At 36.9% G+C, this 24,685-nt stretch overlaps 1 protein-coding gene across 1 annotated transcript; it reads right to left on the bottom strand.

The window, feature by feature from the left end:
* Window positions 1-15: 15 nt before the first annotated feature.
* On the bottom strand, window positions 16-24,685 carry LOC121337377 (mucin-5AC-like; the record flags this gene model as incomplete). Its single annotated transcript, XM_041407452.1, has 32 exons — window positions 24,613-24,685; window positions 22,665-22,811; window positions 21,971-22,096; window positions 21,689-21,748; window positions 20,261-20,522; window positions 19,175-19,289; window positions 18,632-18,722; window positions 18,128-18,240; window positions 17,412-17,628; window positions 16,943-17,068; window positions 15,815-15,932; window positions 14,880-15,018; window positions 13,449-13,559; window positions 12,984-13,053; window positions 12,287-12,424; window positions 12,038-12,202; window positions 11,222-11,316; window positions 10,110-10,236; window positions 9,300-9,555; window positions 8,523-8,572; window positions 7,814-7,914; window positions 7,534-7,685; window positions 6,886-7,024; window positions 6,672-6,785; window positions 6,209-6,388; window positions 5,473-5,712; window positions 4,740-4,896; window positions 4,035-4,163; window positions 3,558-3,699; window positions 2,265-2,308; window positions 1,964-2,170; window positions 16-1,070 (listed from the first exon to the last, which is right to left on the bottom strand). Coding segments are annotated over exons 1-32 (5,259 nt in total), but the record flags the coding sequence as incomplete, so codon positions are not given.

Here is a 24,685-nt window from a genome sequence, read left to right as displayed (position 1 = left end):
GCTCCAGGTGCACACTTCAGGTTCACAGGGGGTGGTAGTTGAATATGTTTTTGTGCTGGTTATCACTGCTGTAGTAGTAGTTTCTTTTTGAGTTTGCGTCGTTGGTTTTGATGTTATTCTGGTGTGTATGTAATCTGTTTTTGGTTCAACTGTGTATTCTGTTGTTGTCTTATGCTTTGTTTGCAAACTTAATGTCGTTGGTTCTTGTCTGGGTGTTGTACTTGATGGAATATTAGGTTGTGGTGTTGTGGTCCAAATTTCAGGTGTTGTTTCACATGGCACTGTTATATTCATACAGCATTTAAATCTTAATTCATAATTGTAGCAGATTGGTGGCAGTTGATCTTTATTGTAACATTTCAACCCTTCTGCTGTGTTGCATGTTATGTGTTGCTCTAGTAGAGGATATGGTGTATTAGGGAACCGTACTGCTCTACATTCTACATCCTTTCTATTGTTGCAGACTTTGTATCCATTATTTTCAATGTTCTCTATAGTATCAAAATCTCCATCATTGTAACCTGACCCTGGATAACTGACATCATACCATCTTGACCAGTAACACTTTTCTTTGAAACAAAGATGAGTTGTTGAAGGAGGTGTGGTGACAGGTGTTGTTGTTCTAGTTGTTTCTTCAGTAGGTGAAGGTATCAATGCACTTTCAGTAGTAACTGAATATGTTGTTTCAGTAGATGTTTCTGTCAGAGTTGGAGGTGTGACTGGGGTTGATGTGCTGAAAGGCGTGGAAGAGCATGGTACAAATACACAGCAGAGGATTCTAATTTCGTAGTTGTTGCACATTGTTGAAATTTGATCCTTGTTGTAACATATAAGGCCTTGTGTCGTACTGCATTCTACTTTTTGTCCAAGGTCTTTCAGTGGTATATCAGGGAACTTTTCTGCTCTGCATTCAACGGCCTTTGGGGCTTGACAAACTTCATAACCTTTTGCTCGTAAATCATCAAAAGTTTCAAAATCTCCCCCCTCATAGCCAGGGGTTTGTAGACTCCCGTCATACCATTCAGACCACTTACAGACTTCATGAACACATACTGATGTAGTTGGTGACACTGTGAAGGAGAAAAGGGAAAGGAAGAGACCATGAAATTAAGAATGAATTCCTGTGGCTATTATTTTCCTTTTTTTTTTTTTTTTGTTAAATGTAAAGTTTTGTAAATTTTTTTTTTTTGTTTAAATGGGCTGACAGTTTTCCTAATGTCATTTGTGTTGCATTATGCTCCTGCAGTGCATCACTTTATTTTAGTATATTTTAGAACAGAAATTCCATCACCCAGCAATTTAATGTAGTGACATGCTTGGAACTGTCACTTCCTGAGAGAATACTAATTATGTGTTACAAGGTGCTGAAATAAGGCTCAGGTCTAATTTATATACTCCAGAAAAAACCCAAGTCTCACTTGCTTTGCATTTGGTTCAGTGTATTTGCCTTGATTCTATCTTTTTTTCAGTATATACTCGTCTCTCTGGAATGTACTGAAAACAGTGGAAAGAATAACTTCCATAGTATGCATCAAGATCCTTTGCTACTTTTTTCTTCCAAATCTTGGCTCCTCACTCAGTGCAGAGCAGTCCTTATTTCTCTATTTCAAACATTCCTACACTTTGTATCTTAGCTCTGACCTGAAGAAACTATTTATTGGTTGGAGAGCTTTTGCAGGTCAACTCTCATTATGAAATAGATGGAAAATAGCTACTGAATTCTAGCAATGCTGATATTTTCTGTAATTTCAGAACTTAGGTATTTTATACTGAATACTGATTTCATATAGCAACATATGCCCAGAGTAACTTGAGATTCCCAGCCTGTAATGCTGTACAGGTATTCTAAAACCCACAATTTTCGTATCTCAATGCCAATATCTGAGCAATCCACTTAGTACTGTAAAATATATTTTTCTAATTAAACAAGAGAATACAATCTTAGTGGCTACAAAGGACGTACCTGTGGAAGTAGTGGTAGGTGGTGTAGAGCTGAAATGAAACGTCGTTGCCGTTGTGGGTGATGTTGAGGTTAGACATTCATGCATAAACCTTTCAAGTGTTCCATTGGGACCGCAGGTTGCAACAATACACCATCCTGTGCCATCTGTAGTGTTGTAGACCACATCTTTGTAGTTGTACTTCTGCCCCTCATAAATGCAGACACATTCTGTAGATTAAAACAGGATGTTATTCCTTACTACCTGATACAAAGAGTACCCTAAATGTGTCTTATTCACATCAAAACGTCTTCATCAACATACCATGTTCATCATATCTGCATTTTTTGCCATGAATTGTACATTCGCTGAAAAAGAGAAAAACAGATGAATGTGCACATACTGGTTCATGACATATTTTTTTTTGTTATAATTTTTCTTCTATCAATCCTTTGCTATTCATTGTGTATTTAAATGTAAAATGTCCCTATCTTGTGTGAGTTAGATAGTCAGTTCTTCTATAGAAATTCAGGCTAGGTATTTATATTCAGGCTACAAGTTCTCTGGCAAGTAAGGTAGCTCTTCTTTGTGCCAACATATAGAACATGCAGCTTCTCTACCAGTGCTTTTGGGAACAGAACAAAAGACATGAGATGGATGATTTGAAACATTCTTATCTCCCCAACAGGTCTGGTTTTTTTTGGAGGGGAAAACCACAGTAAATGTATCATTTGCATTTAAAAGGATATATACAAAGGATTACTACCATGGATATTGAGGCTATCTACACAGTGAATTTCCATTAGGCTTCCAAAATATGCAAGAAGAATTCTGGTTTTAAGGGCAATTCATCTGTGAAGAACTGAATCTTGATGTATTTATTTACAGGCCCTAAGGACATCTATACACTGAATAAACTGAAATTTAGATATGTATTTAATGGATTAGGTTTACTGCTGTTAATGGCCTAGATGATATAGTCCAAGGCATCTATGAAGTGCAAAACCTGCCAGGGACATTGCTGGAGCTCCAGTGGGCTTTGGCTTAGAATTTTTGCTATCCAGATTGCACTGCTTACCACATTTAAATGTAGCTACTTTAAAGGTATCTTAAGACAACTGCTTCACAACTGGATTTGCTAACTCTGTACTTAAGCCTTACAGGAGGCCTAGCAGCACTTGTCACCAGTAATGCGAGAGAATCTGTGCTGTTGCCACTATGCAAGTACCAGTGCAGTAACAGAAACAAGCTCAAAACAATGTAGATTAGTTGGCTGCTCACTTCTAACAAATATCACATGATGTGTTTAGGTATATCTTTTTAAAAATTCTCAGACTATTCTGTAACTACAATTATTTTAGCTTGTTTTCAGTTCATTTAATAGTGATAAAAACTTTAAAGGACTTTAATAGATATACAAAATAAGTAGTAAATTCATCTATTGGTGATAAAATGTTTCACTATGTTATCATTTAATTTCCTGGGAAGGGAAGAAAATTAGACATTGTTCATCAGCCTCTGACTGGCCTAGTTGCTGTTGGTAATTAACAAATTTAATGTGTGATGAATTTTGTTCCACAATTTTAAACTATTTTAAAAATTCTTTTCTAATCCTACCATGATTCACAGTTCTGCTTTGAAGGCATCTCCATTCCTGGTTTGTAATTTTTTCCATCTTCATAACAACCGCAATAAGAAACACAGGTCATGGTTTCCTCATCAAAATAGGGCTTATTCTTTGGACATTTTGGATAGCAACCTGCAATAAAAAGAGCGTCAAGTTGACAGTAGGCCTTTCATAAGTATAAATAAATCTACACTCATATCTGCTTTTCCCAAAATGTCCCACATGGTAAGTGGAATGTCAGATCCTCTTACTGCTATTCCTTTGATTGCACATTATGCTTTGGAGTATTTTGTCCTTGTGTTCATTACAAACAAGTACATAACCCATTAGGGAATACAATACTAATTAGAAAATCTCTTCTTGTAATTTCTAGTCCAAACATGTCATAGACTAAGTAATACAAATTTTGTTCACCATACTGCATTTTAACCTTTCAAGTAGAATGAGATACACATAATTATGTTTACCTTCCAAACCCCTCATCTCATGAAGGCATTTCCCACTTGGATTATTGCAGGTCTTCATACAAGGTGCTCCACATGGCTTGTAGTGCCACTCACATTCCCCTTGTGGATTATAGTAATCACAGAAGAGAGCTAGAAGAAGAAATGCCAGAAAAAATATCTGTGATGTTTTAGCTCTATACTGTTTCCATTTTTCTAGGTAAAAATCCAATGGGATCGGCATAACCTCATAGGTGGTGAACAATATATTGTCATATTGCTAATGCAATACAATTGTTACATTTCTAAAATCTTTTAACACCAATAAATATATTCATCATATAACAGTTACACATTAAACATGAAAAAATCAGTTGACTGAATCACTGATCTTAGCTAGCATGCACTAATTTTTATTTACAAGGAACCTGATGTAGACATGTGGCTGTGTAATAAAATATCATATTTCACCAGTAGTGTATCATGATTGTCAAGTTAATTAGACACTAATCACACTGCTTGTAAAATTATTACCTGTGGTTTCATTTTACTAAGATAGATTGTCGTCTACTGATTTACCTAACTGCTTTGTTGGGGTTTTTAGGGGTTTTTTTTGGGTTTTGTTTGTTTTTTAAGCATACAGCTGCACCTCTTAGAAATACAATTTTATCCTTCCTTTCTTGTTCTACTTTCCCTCTGAACCCCTTAAAGTAGTGGGTTGAAACTCACGACAAATGGATGGGGTTCTCCATGATATGCAGATATCTAGCTCATTACATGCTTGAGCGTAGGCAGCTACTGCTGTGCAGAAACATTCGCAGTCTCCTCCAGTGTCACAGGCACAAGCATCATCCACACATGCTTGGTAATATTCATTTGGTTCAACCTGATAAAGAAAACATTCAAGTTTTCATGCCCTTGTCCTCTTTGCAATGTCCTAAAATACCTGAATAAGATATCTGAAACTCATAGGTCTGTATGAGAGAAACCTAAGAAAGGAAGAAATACCGAGAATGCTTTGGAAAATCAAGAGGAAAATGTAGAATAAAGCTATTGATAGTAAGCTGCAATATTAAGAACTGTTTGGTGTTAAAGACATTTGCAAAATACTGGTAATTACTATAAGTAAGTAGAGAGTCATACATATCAGGTGGCTGATATTTATATTAGTAGAAAATTATGCTGTTAGCAAATAAACAAATCTTGAGACTTATCTCCTGTTGCTCCTTCAATTAAAACAAACAAGCTAACCAACCAAAACAATCAATTTCTTTAGCATACTTGCTGAAGACAAAAGCTGAGAAAATGAAAGTGAAAGTACTTCTGTGCTGTCTTTCTATACAGGAACTTGGTCTAACTTCAAGCATGACAAAATGTATTTTAGAGTATTTTTTAATCTATTCCACATAAAAATTGATGTAATCATTTTGCCAAGAATTTAAGACTAAACTTTTTGTCATACCTGTGAGTGACACTTTGCAAACACTTCACTGGTGATGATGCTGCATTGCTTCTGTGCCCAGGCTTTCCTGTATGGGTTTGCAGTGCATGGATCCTGTGTACGATTGGCATTTGGGCAACTAGAAGATACTTTCCAGCTATTGGCAAACTCCAGCACATTTCCTACCACAGACTGACTGCGAGTCGTGAAGTCATTATTTCCATTGCCATCATAGTTTCCACAAAGTCCACAGACATGGCCCTGCATCAGGTAAACAAACAAAATGACAGATCAGTAAGGAACAATTTCTTAGTATCTGTGAGTAACAGACCTCTGTTCATCAGGATGACTCTCATGTAACCATCTTATATAAGATTATTAATGCCTATTTAATAACAGTGTTGGACATTTTCATAAAACTCTTTTCAGGAAGAGATGTCTCTAACTAGTTGTTCGAAAGAAGGAGTAGAAGGTTTTGTTCTAAGTACTGAACTATTTAGTTTTAGCTGATCCTAAATATGTCTCTTCAGTGAGGGTTTCTCATGAAGAAAGCTACTGATAAAGTTATTATTATGCCACTGCTGAATAATGTAATTTAAGGATAATGCATAGTACACAACTTAAGTCAACACAAGGATAATAATATGTGACTTCTGCTCTTCTGGTTTACAGCCTAAATTTCCACCCTCTTTCTTTGAGAGATAATATGACTATATTACAAATTCATTTTATTCATGTTTTCACTTTTAAAGTATACCTGAAAGCTGGGACTAAGTTTGATGAATATACTGGTTTTCTTGTCCCACATGAGTATCAGACCAACAGTAGTATCAACAACCAGGTAGATGCCCATGGAACGGATTTGGAATGGCATTTTTCCTCCAGGTGTTCTCTGGATGACATCAGAGTGTCCATCACTGAGTACCAGCTCATAGTTCTAAGACAGGAGAAGAAAAAGTTAGAGGCCAATTTAAAAATTCACTGTTTTGTAGTTCTATATATTGACAGTAACTTCTTAAAATAATAGTATTATCATCAAGAGAATCCTATTCAACAACCTCAGGTTAAGAAGTTTGTAGATTTCCCTCCTTTGCTTTCTAGAGCAGAGAGAAAAAAAGAGTCTAGTGACATATTCATTATGTTTGAGGCCACTTCTCATATGCAGTCTGCCTGGGGCATCTTGTTCCATCCTTCTGGCACAACTTAAAGAAAATACTTACACCCAGGAAAACTTTAATAGACTTAGAGCAGGTAGTTCCTGTAGTGCCACATGGAATGTTCTCAGTGATGACTCTGAAGGTTCCCTGGTTCATAGCTTGTTGACCACAGTAGTTCTGAAACAGGAGAATATCATTCGCTGTTTATTACATGTTACATGTTCCATCAGTAAAATTCAAGGTATTTAGAGCAAAAATCTAGGCAGGACTCTGTTACCTGGACCAGAACATATTCACAGTCTCCTTCAAAGTCAAAACGTTTGCCATCAAAGGTGGTATAATGCCCATCTCCATAAACAGAGCATGTTTCCAGGCAGGGTTCCTCAGAGCATTGCCATTTTCTGTTTCTACATGTGCTAAACAAGACAAAAAGCACTCCAAATGTAAAAACTGGACAAGCATACAGTGTATAGGTACATTTCTGTATTTTAATGTCTGTTAAGATTCTAATGAAAAAATAAGGTTTGCTTATTCTTAAAAATGCATTATAGCTCAAAAACTATTGGAATTTATTCAAAGACTATGTTACTTAATGTAATTAATCAACTGCATCAGAAGGCATTCACATTTCCAAATCCTGTTGGATCAATTGAAATTGAAGGATTTCCTTGGAAGAAAGAAGATTTTTTGACTTGAATGAACATGATAACATCAAAACCATGGTGTTTTTCTGATAACTTGCAATTTCTGGGCTATGCCATTGAGAAAAATAGACAGAGCTTGCTTTTTAGGTACTAAGTGGATTGTTTTATGCAGGATTCCTTCCTAGGAATCTTGATACTGCTAGAGTGAAATGATGTTATTTGCTTAGATCTTAAGCTGTTCTATTTTTTTATTTCCAAAACATTTTTCAATACACTCTTACCAGTTGTTACAGCCAACTCTGATTGATTCTCCTGGACTGTAGGAATTTCCATTGTGAATACATGGACAGTCTTCTGGAGCAATACAGCCACCTTTGCCATCCAACACTAGATCATGAGGACACACGCAGCCAGAGACACAGTGAGTTTTGTACTGTAAGGACCATAAAGAAAACAGGTCTTGAAACAGTCTCCTGGTGGAAGAGTCCAGCTGCAGCTGGTGATTGTAAGAGATATCTTGATTAATATGCTTTCAGCTCAGTATAAAGAATCTGTACTTACACATTCCATATCTAGAGTCTGACAACTCTTCTGGCATCCTGCTCCTACCACATTTGCAGTGACATTGCCACAGTCAACATAAACCATGGGAGGAACACAGACTGAAAGAGAGTAAAAGCCATGAGAAACATGAGACCAACCATGCATTTGTATCTTTGTGTTTCCAAGAAAAAAATGGAAATACTCCTTTTGAATTGTGTGTACCTTAATGTGATGCATGTAGCGAGAGAGAGAAACCAAATATTGTTTTGATCTCATAGTGGTTTTTATGATTATGCTAGGAGTACTCTATAAAATTAATTTTTATTTAGCTTCATGAAACACTTCCTTTCAGAAAAACAGAACAAAGCAGGATAACAAATATCCTGTTTACTTGTTTGGGCTTTTTTTGTTGTTTTTGTTGCTTCAGGAGTTTTTTGCTTTTACATTTTAATTAAAATGTGAGTAGTTTTCCTCTCACATTGAGTAAGGTGACCAAGTATCATTTTGGCCTGGGTAACCCAGGAGGTTTTAACTTGTTTCAGCCACCTGAAAGTAAGACAGTGTTTCTCTGTATTTTGAGAATGTCCTCTACATTATAGAAGACCTCAGTTCATTTTCTTGGTTGATTTCAGACTTGTACAAAATGCATCATTATGACAAGAGAAGAAAGAAATAAAGAGTGAAGATGGAAAGGAAGAATTAAAGAAAACCTTAAGTGATCTGTTACCTGGTTCAGGCTTCTCTCCAATGCAGCTCAGCTTTCCATAGGCACAAGTGCTATAAAAAGGGAATGGATAGTTTTTAAACTTCTTGTTAAGTTTCAGCCTATTTCCCAATTACCTTGAAATAATGAAAAATTACTGTGTGATAAAATGAAATGTGTCCTTTATCAAATAATTTGCACATTTAAAAAATATTAATATTCTATATTAGAGTAGAACAAAACAGAAGTTGATTCCATATAATTAAATGTTCTCGCTGTCTATATGCCTGGTTTAAAGCTGTCCTTAAGAATAGTTCAGATTCCCATCATAATGGGAATAATAATTAACAGGATCATCAGGCATTTTTCACCATGGAACAAGCCTTTTACAGTCACGGAGTAGAAAAGTATGTGTGGAGGCAAGGGAAGAAGGGAGGCAGAGAGAAAAGGACAGGGTGGGAGTTTGGCTGTTAGCAAAGACTGACCCACAACAGGACTGTTTGTTGAATTTCTGTAATAGTTTATGTACAATCTTCCAAACATGGGTAGCCCTAAGAATTTAAGGGGCTGTGATTTTTTAATTGAAAATTTTTGTTATAGAAATTATTGATTAATGTTATGAAATTATTGATAATTGTTATTATAATGATTATATATATTATATTATAATGATATTATAATGATAATATATATTATATTATAATGATATTATAATTATTGATAAATGTTATGAAATCAAATTAATGATTTGATTTCATAACATTTATATAGTTTCATGACTGCCTATAACCAATCTCTTACCAGACAACACCATTATCATGAACGACTTCTCCAGAAGACAGAGGCGTTCCTTTGTAGTAACAAGGACAGCTAGAAGCAGGCACACATTTGCCACTGTCATCCATGTAGGTTCCATTTATGCAGGTACAGCCATCAACTGGGACAAACTTGATGCTGCATGTGACATCAGGCTCACTCAGAGAGCGGCAGGTGGGTTGACAGGAATCAACATTGTAGGTGTACTTCAAGGACTTCGGACACAAGGTGGTGTATTTTGCTTGAGAGTAAGAAGGTGAGTTACATTTGTTGTTCATTCAAGAATCAATATACATATAAAGTATTTGAGCTAAATTATGTACGATAAACGTGGCATTGTATGTACATATGCTTTACTGACATGCCCATTAGTGTAATTTTTTGTAGTAACAGACCAAAATTTTCCCTTATAAATGTGTCAAATGTTTTGCTCAAGTTAAAAAAAAAGAACAAAGTTCAATTACATTAAGACACAATATGTTTCTTCCTCTATGCTGTTTTTATACTTATTGTCAAAGTTGAGAAACACCCTACTTATTTTATTCCTGTTTTAAAGGTATTACTCTTCAGGTTTTTTCTGATGGTTCTGAGCAAGTAATCTAACAAGGCCTATTTTTAATATATCTCCTTGTTTGCTGTTTGTCTTTTATGGCATTCCTTTCCTACTCAGCTTCTTGAAAGTCAATGCTATACTTAAACACCAGTTTAACACAATTTACTGTGGAATCCATGAGAGTTGCTGTGTGGGACCTTCTGGCTGATCGTTTTCGAAAGGTAAAGGGACGTAAAACTTACTGCAGGCTTTGCTCCTCCATCCAGTGAGAACAACTCCTTTAGCAGCACAGGCTCTGACATAGCTGGAAAGGGCAGCACACATGCAGTCCTCACTCTTCTCACAGTTACATGTGTCAAACATACAGGTCTAGGAACAGAAGATGTGATCACCAGAATGTCATGTCAAAACCACGGAACTCTGCAGTTTTTTACGTGTGTTATGTTCATTAGAGGTTAAAGTGAGTGTAATCCACATGTATAAGTGGACTAGACATGTATAAGTGGATACGCCTGATTTTCATTGAGCTCTTTCAAAAGAGATTATTTATGCAAAAAAAGAGTAATTAGAGGTTCACTATTTTGAACTATTTTTTCTTTTTATTTTTTCACATTTGCAGTTTTCCAACTACTCCAAATTTGTTGCCACTGTGCCATATATATTTAGAATAAATGGAGTTTATTTGATGCCACCCAACTTTTGGAGCTTTTTCTTAAGAGCCTGGGCTCTCTGCAGCAGAGGAACAAAGAATACAAGTTATTTTATGTGTTTCTATGCTGGGCAGGGATAATACAGTATTGTTAATTCCAGATTATATTTATTGAGCATAATACAAATTTCCAATAACAGGAAGGTTAATTAAAGTACCCAGGGATTCTGGTACAGGGTTTCATGACCTAAAATTCCTGGAACATTTTCATTCACATCTTGTCTAATTCTCGTTGTTTTTTAACGCACATTGCTTGCCTTGTCCTTGCTTGTATGCAAAAGCCTTCTGAGAGCAGTTCAGAGGAGTTAAAGTGCCAGTAAAGATTCTGGCTAAAGCTTTCATTATAGCTCTCAGAAGGGACAATTTTTATTCTTTGACAGCAAATCCAAACTCCCAACTTAGTCCTTAAGTTTGTGCCTAAAAATAGATGCAGGAGGAAAACACATGTATGTTTATCCTCCAGGGGAAAGATAGTTTCACAAAGGAGCAAATTTCATACTGTGTAGATAAGAATGAATCCTTGGCTTGTAAAGAACTACCATGAATGCATCTCCTCACAACTGGCAAGGTATTCTCTCAGGTGCTAGTATCAGAAATCTGAGGGTTTTTCTCATACATTGGATGGATGGAGTTAGAGCCAAATACCTTTTGGTAAACTTCTGGATTCACTGTTGAGTGACATTCAGCAAAAGGTCCTGTGGTATCAGAGAGCTGTCCACACCAGTGCTGAGCATACTGATCTGTGAATTGAAAACATGGTAAGGATTTCTATGGCAGTGCATTTGCAAAACTCTTGTCTCAACACAACTATACCACCTCCAGGAAAATTAAAGAAGCTTAACATTACAATATAATTAAGCTCTGCATTTGCTGAGGCACACAGGCTTTCACTTCCTCTAGGCAGAAGTATGAACTCTTTATAAACTGAATGTTCTCTAATTCATGATAATTGTCATGGAATAGACTAAAGATACCCCTAGCTGAATTTTAAAAAGGAAGGTTCACACAGTAAATTAAAACTATGCTACTTCATCTCAGAAAACAGAAGAATAGCTTGTGAATACTCAAGAATTCTTATTTTGTTGGCTGAAATGCAGCTTGAATGATTTCAGTCTCTGAACTGCAAGTTTGGTTCTTAGTTTAGAGTGGAAGGACTACAACCTTCAGAGGGGCTAGGCATAGCTGTGACAATCAGTCCTTTCCAGGAATGAACCCTAATATACTGTATGGTTGCAGTTTCCCTTAATTAAGTTGACTTGCTGTATTCATCCAAAAGAATATATCTGAAGATCCAAAATATGTTACTAGTTATTACTTATTAATTGAAGATTTCTAGTGTCAACGGAGGAAAGTTGTCTGCATGTGCAAATAGTTCTGTTATTTTGGCTAAATGCTTGGTGATTGATCAGCTTACTCCATCTTTGCATCTTAAAGGAGAATAAAAGAGATTGCTGAGCTTACCATTTTGTATGCTGACAGTACAGGGGTCCTCAAAGGTATTTTTGGCATCAGGACAATCAGCCCGAGTTTTCCAAGTATTGCCAAAGGCAGCTGAAGTGCCCTCTATCACACCACTGGTGGTTTTGAAATCATCTGTCTGTACATCATTGAAGTTTCCACAGAGACCTAGAAGGAAGCAGATGGTCTGTGCAAGTCTCCTACAGGATGACAGGTGCTGGTGAAGGCAGTTGTTAGGACAAGGTCACTCACCACAGGTCTGTCCTTTATGTGATGGGTCCAAGTCTATAAAAACTTGCATTAAAGGCACGAGTTGAACCTGTAGCTGAAGACCAAAAGTTGTTTGCAGAATTATGAAGAAAGATGAAGGCCTGAAGATGGTGACGTTTGCTAGGGATATAAGAACAAAATAGTTATAATTCCATTTGAGATGAGCAATTGAAAATAATTGTTCATTATAGGAACAATATTGTAGAGGAATTCTATAGCTGTGTTTGACATGATCCTACTTCTGAAGAACTGGGGGGAAAATGATCCTTACAGGATTTCAAATCCAGCACCAAAACAGTCCAACCTAAACATCTAAGCAACAAATGTATACAAAACCTCCATTTTCTGTCAGGTGTTTTAAAATGAGGGAAGAACACACACTTCTGGTATTCCAGTTGCATGTCAGAATTTTTCTTTCCTCTCTTATTACAATGTTTGGATCTGAAAGTGTGCAACAACACAATTTGCTTGAACTAATTACATATTCTAAATATAAACCATGATCTTGCTGAAGTTATTAATGTTGAATAGGCAAATCCTATTACATAAAAATGGGAGCACTATGGCAGTGCTCTGGGTTTTCTGCAGTGTAACCAGAGGTAGAATTTATCTTTAGTTAACTCATGTAATAACATTTTAAGATAAAAATGAGAAATACAAGTTTTTCAAAGGAACTTACCTGCTGAAAATGGTAACTGTGTGTAGATCATGTTCACAAATACACTCCCAGAAGGCTGGATCACAATGTTCTGTCCACAAGAAAAGACAATTATTATCAAGCAGATAAATTAAATACTTTCTAAATGTTTCCTATCCAATACTACTCAAGATAAAGGGAAAAATAATGGAGGGAGACCATGATGAGGTTCTGATGCCTGTAATATTTCCTTAATCTCTATTACTGTGTTCCACTGACTGTCAAAGAAAGCAAAAACCAGAAGCTATCTAAGTAACAGAAAGCTACTAAGATCTTCCCTTCTAATGTGCTTACTTATTAAAAGAAAAAGTAAAAATAATGTTCAAATTTGATAAAACAAAAAGGCAGTGCAAATTTCTTGTCTGTGCTGTTAGGTGTCATTTGCCTTGTCTGTTAACCTTAGAGAACATCCCTGCAGGATGTCAGGTGTGTACATTTGCTGCTCACCGTTTGTCCCCCGTTTAGGCTGATGGCGACACCCTTGAGGCATGTCTCAGTGTCAGTCAGGCCACACTTGTGGATATCCCCCAGCACTGTGAATTCATTGCTGTCACAGAGCTTGAAGAAGAAAACCAAAGGTATTGTTAAAAGGATTTGCTATATTGAAATAGTAATCTCCAAAAATTTCAAACGGAACTCTTAGTAAAGTTAGTCTTTTAAAAACACTTTATTTAATTTCTTCTTCCTCTTAGGGTCTAACATGTATGTCTGGAATCACCAAGTAAGTTGGCATTCATGCAGTCTGCACACTGCATTGCTTCTGGCTTTCAGGGGTGAGTTAGACATATTAATCTGAACATTAAAACTTCCTCAGGCATTAGTAAGACAAGCTCATAATGTGTAGGTAATACCTGTTTAGTATGCTAAATAAGAAGGAGGTGTGCCTTTCTTGCCCACTGGTTATGAAGTTTACCAGGGAGAGAAAAGATTTTTTCCAATGTCTTCTGCACTGAATAGATTATTCAAGACCCTGGTGATTTGGACATTCTTTTAACAGGTAGGAAATATGGATTTAAATATCTTCTCACAGAAAATGAAATTATTATTCAGGAAGTTGCTACATAAAGATTCAGATTTTGACCCAGTTCTGATTTTCATAGAACTGTGTTCTATGAGCCATCTTCAAAGTGTGCCTAATGGCCAAAACACAACAGAGAAAGACTCAGAGAAGTCTTTAATTCTGAATGTGTTGTATCACTTTTTTGGCATATTAAAGACTAAATAGAAGACGGCTGAGATGCAGAATTATAGCCATCTAGAAATTCATTATTAAATTCTGGGGCTTTTTGAACTTTTGTTTACAAATTTAGGGGTTTTCCTCTGCCTCCAAAGACCCTGAGAATCTAATTTTACGTGTTGGTGCCAAAAGGAGGAGTTTAATGTCTAAGTCTGACCTATGCTTCCATTGTGCCTTAAAGCAGTGGTTGTGAATCCTATCCAAAAGTTTTATTGATTTAAGTTAATCTATTTCTAAATCATCTCATTCTAGCTAATTTTTAAGATTTTATTATTTTTTTTTCTTGGTAACATTCAGATTGATCATGTCAAGAAGATTTTATTTAATATGAAGTCCTTATGAAAATAGTTTACCTAAGTCATTCAGTAAAAATAAACAATGAATACACCTAGGCTTATGAAATCTAACAAAAAACTCAGTGCAAATCCTAAAAAATTATCAAAGAACACAAAAATACTACAATATGATTTAGTATAACCCTAACAGAAGAGCACCTGAAATCCATTTAGGGGTGTTAACCCTATAGCCACGTTAACCTTCAGTGACTCAGAAAACTGATGTGATTGCCAGAAGTTTTCATCAAAAAACGTTATATGTAATAAAACCATTTTCCTTTAGCAAGGATTGTGACTCATTTTTACCTTGGTTAGGACATAACTACAGTCTCCAAAGAAGGAATAGTATTTCTCATCAAATGTTGAAATGTGGGAACCTCCTTCAATACTGCAAGTCCCAGGGCATGACTGAGTGACACAAGACCATTCACCTCCAACACAGGTACTGAAATGAAGGAGGCATTCAGTGACAGTGGGTAATGCAAGTGTACACAAAATAAAAAGGCAGTAAGGGCAGATGATGCCCTAATTTTCCTCTTGAAACACGGATCATAGTGCCAAAGAAACCAGTATTGCTTTGAAATCTCAGACAAATATGGGGCAGGCACATTTATCTTAAGGTGATAATTTTCTATATATGTTGTTGTTCATTTCCAATCTTTGGACAGAATTCAGTCCTGGTGAACTTGTAATCCATGTCAGATATTTTAAGTATTTCTTGGAAAATAAATAAATAGGTAGATACAGTCGCATACACTTAGGCAGTAATACTTCAGTAATTATAGGGATAAAAAAATATATATATATTTGTCAAACATGCCTCTCAAATGTGATATCCCACACTAAATGTAACATGCCCCCAAATGTCATGATCTCTATAATATTTATATGAGCACCTTAGCATTACACAGTAGTGCTGCAAAGGTATAACACTAATTCACATTTTTAAACACCTCTGGTATTTGACTTTGATGATCTTCCTTCATTGGAATTTCTTGAAATTGAACCACCGGTTCAAAAACTCAAATTATTGTTCCCTGTGTGAAGGGAAAACGGACGTGAAAGCAACCTCTAAAGCAGTGTAATTATGGAACTTCACACAGGGAACAAAAATTTGGTAAGTAGTTGCTCATTTGTTTTTTAAGGGAAAATCAGTAAATATTCAGCTCATGGACAAAAAAAACCCAACCCAAAACCCAAAAAAAACCCCCAAAACCCCAAAAAGTGAGAAAATATGTTACCATGATCTGCATTTAGATGAGAAGGAGGCACCAGGAGCATAAGTTTCACCTTCGTAGGTACAGTGGCATTCTCTGCGGGGAATGCAGCCAGCACCATTAACATCATCAAATACCATTCCTAGGAAAAGAAAGGGTCTGTTATTTATTCTGTGCTCTGCAGAACCTGCCTTTGAACACACATCTAGCAGATGCCTAAGACTATGTCCCATTTCTGCTGTACTTTAAAATATTAGGGTGCAAGCTATGTAGAGATTGAAGGGCTATATTCCATTGAAGTCTATTTAAAATCTTTGCATGATCAAAGGGGCCTCTAGCAAAGTACCAATCTGTTATGGATTTCATTAGAATGGAATTAGGATTAAAATTATTAGGTAACGAGCTGAAATATATGAACCATTTGTAAGACTGCCCAATGACATATCTGTACAGTAAATATTTCTATGCCCAGAGACAGAGGATTGCCTTAGATAAGTCAATGCTATGACACAAACAAATTATGGTGAATTCTGTGAGACATCATGGGGATGGGCAGAACAGCTGCAAGGGGTGAAGTTCCTGTGATACACAGTCACAACAGCAACAAAAATTTAGACCCAGAAATATGCACAAAGAACACATCTATCTTGTATTGATACGCAGTTCTTGTGTGTAATTCTCTGAAGCACCAGATCTAACACACTACCTAGTGCTCTGTCAGCTCCTTGTTGTTTAGACACAACACTTGACAAGAAGGATTTGGTCATTTATGGAACCAGATGCAGCTTTGCTAACAGCAGGAGTTATGATTGCAGGCAAAATCTGCTTAAACATTTTATACTTTCTGTGAACGGAATTTGAATGCTGAGAATAGAAGACTCTGCTGTTGTTAGGAGCAGATTATCTTATTCTCAGCCATTTTATATATATAAATTTAAAAATATATATATAAAGCACATTTGTTGTTTAAAAGGCCATATTTAGTAATTTGAATAGAAATAGTGCATTCAGGGCAAGAAATGTAGCTATTACTTCCATGACAATAACACTGATGATGTGATGGGAATGATCCAGAGTACGAAAGTTGTTAAATGTGTACAGGTGAGTATTCCAGAGGGGTAAGTGTGAGAAAAGGGCAGGAAATGATCTTGCCTGGAGGACAGACGCAGCCATCTGTACAGTGATCTTCACAAAGTGCAGATCGTTCCGGGTTGCTGCACGTGTCGGAGCAGGGAGAGCCACACTCATGGTATTGCATGTTGAACGGACATGATTTGGCTAAAAGTAGAAAGAGTATTATAAAGCTGGCTTTTCATTTAAAAGTTTGAGAAAGCATTTTTTTTTTTTTTCAATTTAGGTTGTTTTCTGTCAAGATATGATAGGGTATCCTGATCCAAGCAGAGGCTGAAACATTTTAGATTTTCTCATTCATATTGAAAAGCCCCTAGGCAAAATCCCCTAAACGTCCATATTCCCAAAGTCTAGTGTATGACCAGGTAAAAACTGGTTTCATTATAATTGCATGCACTTTTAAACTGTCTTCTTCAGGAAAAAAACCTCACACATGTGAAGTTTGCTAGATGTGTAAGCACAGGTGGAGGTCCCTTCCCAAGATACTCACGGCACAGGTCTGAGGTTCTCCAGTTCTGGGGCTGTCCACCTGCATGAGCACACTGCCGGGAGTACTCAGCAAAGGTGTTGCACATGCAGAAGTCAGCCATAGAGCTGTCACAGTGGCACAGGTCTTGTATGCAAGTTTCAATGTAGTCCTGGACATTCACAAGCACGTTACAACTTGTAAATGCTTTGCTGGTTAATACGGTCTCACAGATAGAGGCCTAGGAAGGAAAAGAGAGAAGGTAAACAAAGTGCTGAGAACATATGAAAATAATTAATGAAGGCATGGAGCAGAACAAATCAAAGATTGATCTGGTCCACAAACCCTTCCAACAGTATCTATAAGCTGATATTTAAGGAAAAATAAAACATTAGGGCAAAACCACATGGAACTCCTTTGAATTATTCTTGTAGCTCTCATACCCTTAGTTACTGTCACCTCAGGTCACTTCCCAAGCATTATATAATTTCTTTATATTAAGACAACCTCAGTAATTTTCTCTTTATGGAGAATATGCAGTCTTCTTGTAGAAGGGGAATAAAAATTTTTGGCATTCACTTCAATATAGAATACAACATGAAATTAAGAATATTTTTCTTTTGAGACCTATAGCTGAGTCATATTCATGCTTTATTTTTTTCCCCCTTCTAAAAAGTTTTTTCCAAAGACAGAGGATGTATTCATAGTGAGGAAACAAATTTTGAGAGAGAGGTTCTTACAAATTCTCTTGAGCAGTTCATCAGAGAAGTAGGAGGAATAGGATCATCACACTGCTCTGTGGGACCATCCATCTTCTGCCTATTACCAAACTGTATGGGGGTCAGTCTTGTTTCTGTAAAAAAAGAGTTCAAATATTAGAATAATGCTTACTAAATTTTACATGGAGTTATTTTCTTTTGTGACACTACCTGCTATGACGTGAACAAAAAAAGTGATTACCAAATAATATCACTATGGTATGAAAGGGAAAATATGAACAATATATATAAAAAACTGGATCCTAAGTATTGAAAACAACTAGAAATTTTAATGCGGCAGGTCTTAAAATATCTAACAGTGATGGAAGCAGTCTAATTACATCTCAAAATCCTGGCTTTGCATAACTGATGTCACAGGAATACATGAAGTATCCCCAGTTTTCTACCCACAACCTATATTAAAGTATATTCTAAGAAGAAAAAAAAAAAAAGCACCAGTACTTAATAATGCTTTTTATTACTTACTCCCTGAAATAAATTCATTGCTGACTGGAATTCCATTGAAGTCCCCACAAAGTCCACAAGTTTGATTCGCATATTTCTTATCTAGCTCCACCTAAAAAAAAGAGGGGGATTTATAGAAAGGGCACTCTTGATGGTTAGGAGCACAGCCTATGCCAGTACTGCTTGTGTAGTCAAAATTTGAGATGTTTCTTGTGGAGACTGTGCTGTGTGATAACAAGGTAGGCACCACTGGAATGGCCAGTGATGACCAAGAAAAGCTCGCTCTTATCCTAGCCCTGGGTTGTGAACATCAATACTTTGCCAGGCCTGGAATCTCAGGAACACTTCATGGTGAGGTAGGAACATTTGGCATCTGTTGATTCTGAGCTGAGCTTGGTGGCGAAAAAGCAGGAAATTGAGAGAAGACTGGAAGGCAGAACACTACACTAAAAATGGACACAAATCCAGAAGTAACTAATGTTTGCCTGGCTGTAATACTACAAAGGTGTAAGTGGATTATTTTCAAAATACAGACTTTCTGCTGTGTTTTGGGTGTTTTCTTACCAGGAGGGCATCTTGTCCATTCCAAAGGAAGGTCAGTCCCAGCTTGGCAGAAACTTTCAAATAGTTGTTACTTCTCTCTATAAAGACTCCCATATGGCTGTAGGGCATCTGGACCCTGGGGAAAGATCATCATAAGTCAGCAGAGGTAGGGACAGAATATCCATTGAATGTCCACAAGAATATCCTTTCTCATTCTCTGAGAATTTTCAACATGTATCTGTGAAGAAAGAAAGAACTACTACAGAAAACACAAGTTTTTAATATTTTGTCTATTTCCTATGCAATTGTCTCTCATCATGCAAAAGAATCAGCCTCCTGGTGCTCCTCTTGGCTTTCTCCATTAAGGGTGTTTTGCTGGGTAAAATGTTAGCATATGTCTGTGGTTGTATTTTTGTCAAAAAAGTGCTGAGAGGCTCTGTTTTGCAGCCAGTGTGCTTCAGGATATTGCTATTTACTCCTTGAAGCACTTGCTAATAAAGGGATAGACTCCAGGCTTTGTGTGACATGAGTGCCATTGAGGAAGCTGTACCCGAGATAACCTTTAGACTAGCTCACTGTACATAGCTGCCATAACAGACAACTTACTGTGGGATAGCTGCCCAAATATTTACCTGGCCTTTTGGGTAGGTTTCATACCCTATGCAAAAGTCAGTGCTACAATTGCTACATAGATAGCAAACAGATAATTTAAAATTAATTCAGGTACAAGCTGAAGAGCAGTCACTGCTTTACTGCACACTGTTCAGTGCAAGAACAAAAGCTGTCAAAAATTCCTCACAGGGATTCTGCTGTGGTAAGATTAATAGAAACTACTAACTTCAATGGTGTAAAGAATGCAGCTTACAGACTTAATTGCTTGCATACATACACTATTGTAGCAGTGGGACAGTATATTGGATACAGCTCATCTGAACAAAACAGCCACAGGGATAATCTGCACAAGAGACACTTAGCTTGCTGTCAAGCCCTCCTTTGTTTTTGTTACCGCTTCAGGAAGGACCTGAGCCCTCCCACTGCTTGAGAGCAATGATGAGATGAGGGAAAGGGATACTTGCTCAAAGAGCCCAGAACAAGGTAGGAACATACAGTTTGTTGTCGAGCAGGACAGAGCTGGGGGTCAGTTCGATCACTACTCCTTCCAGCTTCATGATGACATGAGTGATCACAGTAGCATTTTCCACCATTGCACGCCTAATCTGGATGTTGAAGTCCTCATAGGAAGACTTGCAGTTGGATGCAAAGATGTAATTGCAGACCCCAGGGAAGTAAAAGATGTCCCCATCAAAGGTCTTGAAGTGGAAGTTACCCCATGTGCTACACACACGGCCATTGTGAGAGGGGTTGCCAGCTGTGGATTCAAAATAAGCAATAAGAATTTTCTGTAGTTTTTTGTAATATGCTCCCTGTAGATGTTTTATCCCTCCTGCTTCTTTCACCAGCCTCTTTCCAAAAAGCTCATCTTTTTTCTGTTTTGTCAAGATATTTGTCATTATTTATTTATTTCAGTTGCTTTTTATGCTTAATCAGTTTTGCATAGAGATATAGGGCCTAGGATCAAAAGAGACCTCTGGGGTCACTAGATCCAGTGTTCTAGTTCTGAGGACTTCCCTATCCCATGAATCCTTTCCTAAATGTATGTATGTATGTAAAATTTCATAATAAAACCATTTTAAAGTCATTATTTATTTATTTCAGTTGCTTTTTATGCTTAATCAGTTTTGCATAGAGATATAGGGCCTAGGATCAAAAGATCCCTCTGGGGTCACTAGATCCAGTGCTCTAGTTCTGATGACTTCCCTATCCCATGAATCCTTTCCTAAATGTATGTATGTAAAATTTCATCATAAAACCATTTTAAAGCTAGTTTAAAACTAGCTGACACTCCTGCTTGGGAAGGCCACTCATACCCACAACCTCTAAATGGCTGGAAGACTTTGGTCAACATCTTCCAAAATATATTCCTGTCCCATGTATGCCTGGGTGTTCTTGTGCCAAAATTACACTTCACCTTGAAGGGGTTCCACCTCCCTACTCCTCCCCCAGCCCATTATAGAAATATCTTCTTAGTTTTCCTTTCCTTGCAAGCATACTCTCAAAAAATCCTTGATTATGTTCCCAATCCCTTTCCACATTTACACTCAGCCTGCTTGAATAGTACCCTATTCCCTGGATAAATGCCTCAGCAGTTTTCAGCACACTAGTATTTTCCTCTCTTCACTGGAAATATATATAATACCAGTGTATTGTATAATGTACATGGAAAAACATGTACAATACATATGCATGTTTAAATATATATATTAAAAATTTTTCTTACAGCTGCATCATAGAACAATGAGTCAGAAGCCCTAGATTCACATTTAGATTATCTGTATTACCTGATAAATTAATTCTCTGTTAATTTTTTATGATGCTAAAGGTTCTTGCACAATTTATTTTTTTTTTTAGTCACTCCATGCTCTTTGTCATTAACAGGGGCACAGATATCTGAGCCATGACATTTGTTTTACTTACCCTTTACTTTCAGTGCATTTTGAAAAGGTGGAATGATTGTCACTCCTTGGGATTTGAAAGCTGGTAGAAAATAGAAAGGAGAAAAAATGGCCAGGTTTAATCTTTTCTGAAGTCCTAAAACATGGGTAGAGATTGCCTAATCTTTTTAGTGAATAATATTTCCTACTAGTTACACTCTAGTGGAAACTTTCCACAAGGTCTTATTAGTGGTTTTTACATAATGCTTTGTGTTCTGTCTTTCTATAAATTTCACTAACAGCTAAATTGCACAGGATGTAGTACTTTCTTCCATCATTCGTTCAAGACTTCCGTCTGATGCTGACCCTGATACTCTGAACTCAAAAGCAGCAATATGATCCTCAGAGCACTGTATTGTAATACTGACTACAACAGCTATTTTTAAATAACCTGTGGACACATTTTGCAGGGCAGACTTAATGATCAATTATTTCAGTGACTGTCATCACTAATACACCAGTCAGCTTTGGATCCTTCTACCCTTATTTTGCACTGTCTAGTTATGTGTCATGCATGATCTTGTAGTACATAATTATTCTAATGTTTAAGGTAGTTACAGCTTTCTTATTCTCTTGTGAGTGATGCAGTCATCTTGACACAGTGTAAAAAAATGTGCCTTTTATTACCTACTATCAAGTACCTTGGTGATATGTATGTAAACACACACCTCTTCTGAAAATACACTTTTAGATATAAGTTATGTACCTTTCGTGAAGTCAAAGATTAGATAACTGTATCGTATCAGTAGAGCAGATCCACTGGGCCAGATCTCAGAGGAAATTCCGAAGCTTAGAGCAGTCAGAGATTGTCTGAGAACTGGATATATTGTACAGAGGGCTTCTCTTTTATTGTATGTGGTATGTGTGTAGCTAGGAGTCAAAATATTCTCATAATCTTACTATTTATCGCCTCTATTTGGAACAAAACCTTAGAAAGAGATCAGCATAAAAGTACCTACATTTTTGTCGCTGCAGGAGAGATGGAGAAACATACTCTGACTTTGTTGGTTGTTCACCACCCTGGGCTTGAACTGCATCGAGAAGAATAGTAAAGGAAATCTGAATGTCTAATTTTCTTGAATCCCCTGATAATGTCTCAATTATATCTGTTTAAATGTGCAAGACTCAGTATATGAAAAAGATATGTTTATGTACAGGAGGCCAGAAATGCATCAGGACCCATGCTACATGCAATGATGGCCAAACACCACCCCTTCAGCCTTTTCCTTTTTTAACTTTTTGGGTAATAAATTACTGCAGGGAAGCAATCAAAAACATACCTGCGGTGATTTGAGCAGGTCCTTATTCTGTCACAGTACACCCCTGGATCCCCTTAGAAGCTTTTCAGATAAAGGACCTAAATTTCTTAGGTTTTATGATCACTCTGTGCTTTAAGCATCAGTAAAACCTTTTTTTCTAGTTAGATGGCTTTCAAATAAGTCCCTTTTGTATGCAAAGAATTAACTTTAGAGTTAGAGGACTGATCTTTGCTTGAAACTAGAAAATACAGAGTAACTTTGGCTTTGATATTCTTTGTAATGAGCCACAGAAGGAAAATAAATGCAAAAGCCACATCGCACAGAAGGCAAGGTCTTTCCAATAGATACATTTGTGCCTGTTGATTTCACCCCAAAGCAAAGAAACCATTTTTCATTCCATTCCAGTGCAGCATCAGAACTAGAATACATGCATTATCCAGTGGGGCTTTTAATGCACTGTTTAGTGAGAGCTCATCAGAGGGCAGGTTGAGGCAAAGACTATTCTGGCCAGGGAAAAGTGCAAGGGGAAGTTCACCCCCTGCTGCCCCTCACAAGGGCAGTCTGTGGTTAGGACCACTGGAGGGGCTAAGGCTGAAAGCAGAGCTGAAGGGAACCCTGCAAGTGCCCTCCTGGCCAAAGAGCAGGGATTAGAGGATGTGTGTCCCTTTTTAAGAAGCACCTTTCAGTGCTTCTGGGCTCCTTCAGTGCCCAGCCTCAGAGAGTTTTTGCTTCTCTCTCCACGTACTGTGTGGCTCTGCTCTGTCTCATGCCACATGCACTGCAGATCCCTGCTGCCATTGCATGTTTTGCTAATGCTACAGCAAGTCCAGCTAGTCCTGTCATAGGCTATTCTTTGATGCTACAACTTCTTAACATAAGTTACTATGGAACTACCTAGGAACAGGAAAAATATGAAATCATACAACAGGATCTGCACTAGAGATCAAAATGCATTTAAAACTAACATTGTTGTTACCTTAAACTTAAAGGGAAATTATCAGATGACAAAGGAAAAAAAAAATTAAAGGGGTTTCCATCCATCTGTGACTCTTAAGTGCCCTCAAAATATTTATAGCTTCCATTTATTTTCAGTCCATTGAAAACCATCTCTGTGTGCTAAGCTTCTATGCAATCTCATAAGCAAGAATAAATTAATTTTTGAAACTTATTGCCTGATGATTTTCAAGCAAAATCCTCCCTTTCTTCAATACTCTATCATCAGCTGATAAACAGAGTCTTTAATAATTCATGCAGACATACTCCTTAGTTGATTTGTTCCTTTCCAGAGGTACCTTTGCGCCTTTTGGTTTGTACATTTAGAAATGCTATACCACCTTAAAGTGGATATTAAAAGCTAAATGCAAATCTTGAGGCATGTTTTGTAGATATATAAGTTCAGAGAAAGTTCCACTCAATGCAGTGCAGCTGTTCCAGATTTCAGTTGGAGAAAAATAGGATGACAGTTTTAAAAGAGTTAATTTTCTCTTCTTAGGAAAGAAAGTATTTTTAAGCAGAAAATAAAATCTTGCATGAAGGTAACAGGTTCATTAACTTCACAAAGCCAAGGGAAAAAAAAATGCTTCAAACTCCAAAGCAAGTTATAAATTCTTTAAAACAGTAAAAATGCCAAGCAAGTGAATCTTCCTACCTTTGATCTGTATGAAGACCAGGGCTAGGATTGATATCCATAGTGGTATTCGTGTCCCACCACCTTTACCCAT

This window comes from Onychostruthus taczanowskii, unplaced genomic scaffold, assembly GCF_017590055.1.
Source record: "Onychostruthus taczanowskii isolate IOZ18803 unplaced genomic scaffold, ASM1759005v1 scaffold264, whole genome shotgun sequence".
NCBI classification, from domain to species: domain Eukaryota; kingdom Metazoa; phylum Chordata; class Aves; order Passeriformes; family Passeridae; genus Onychostruthus; species Onychostruthus taczanowskii.
This window is presented reverse-complemented; position numbering and strand designations above follow the sequence as displayed.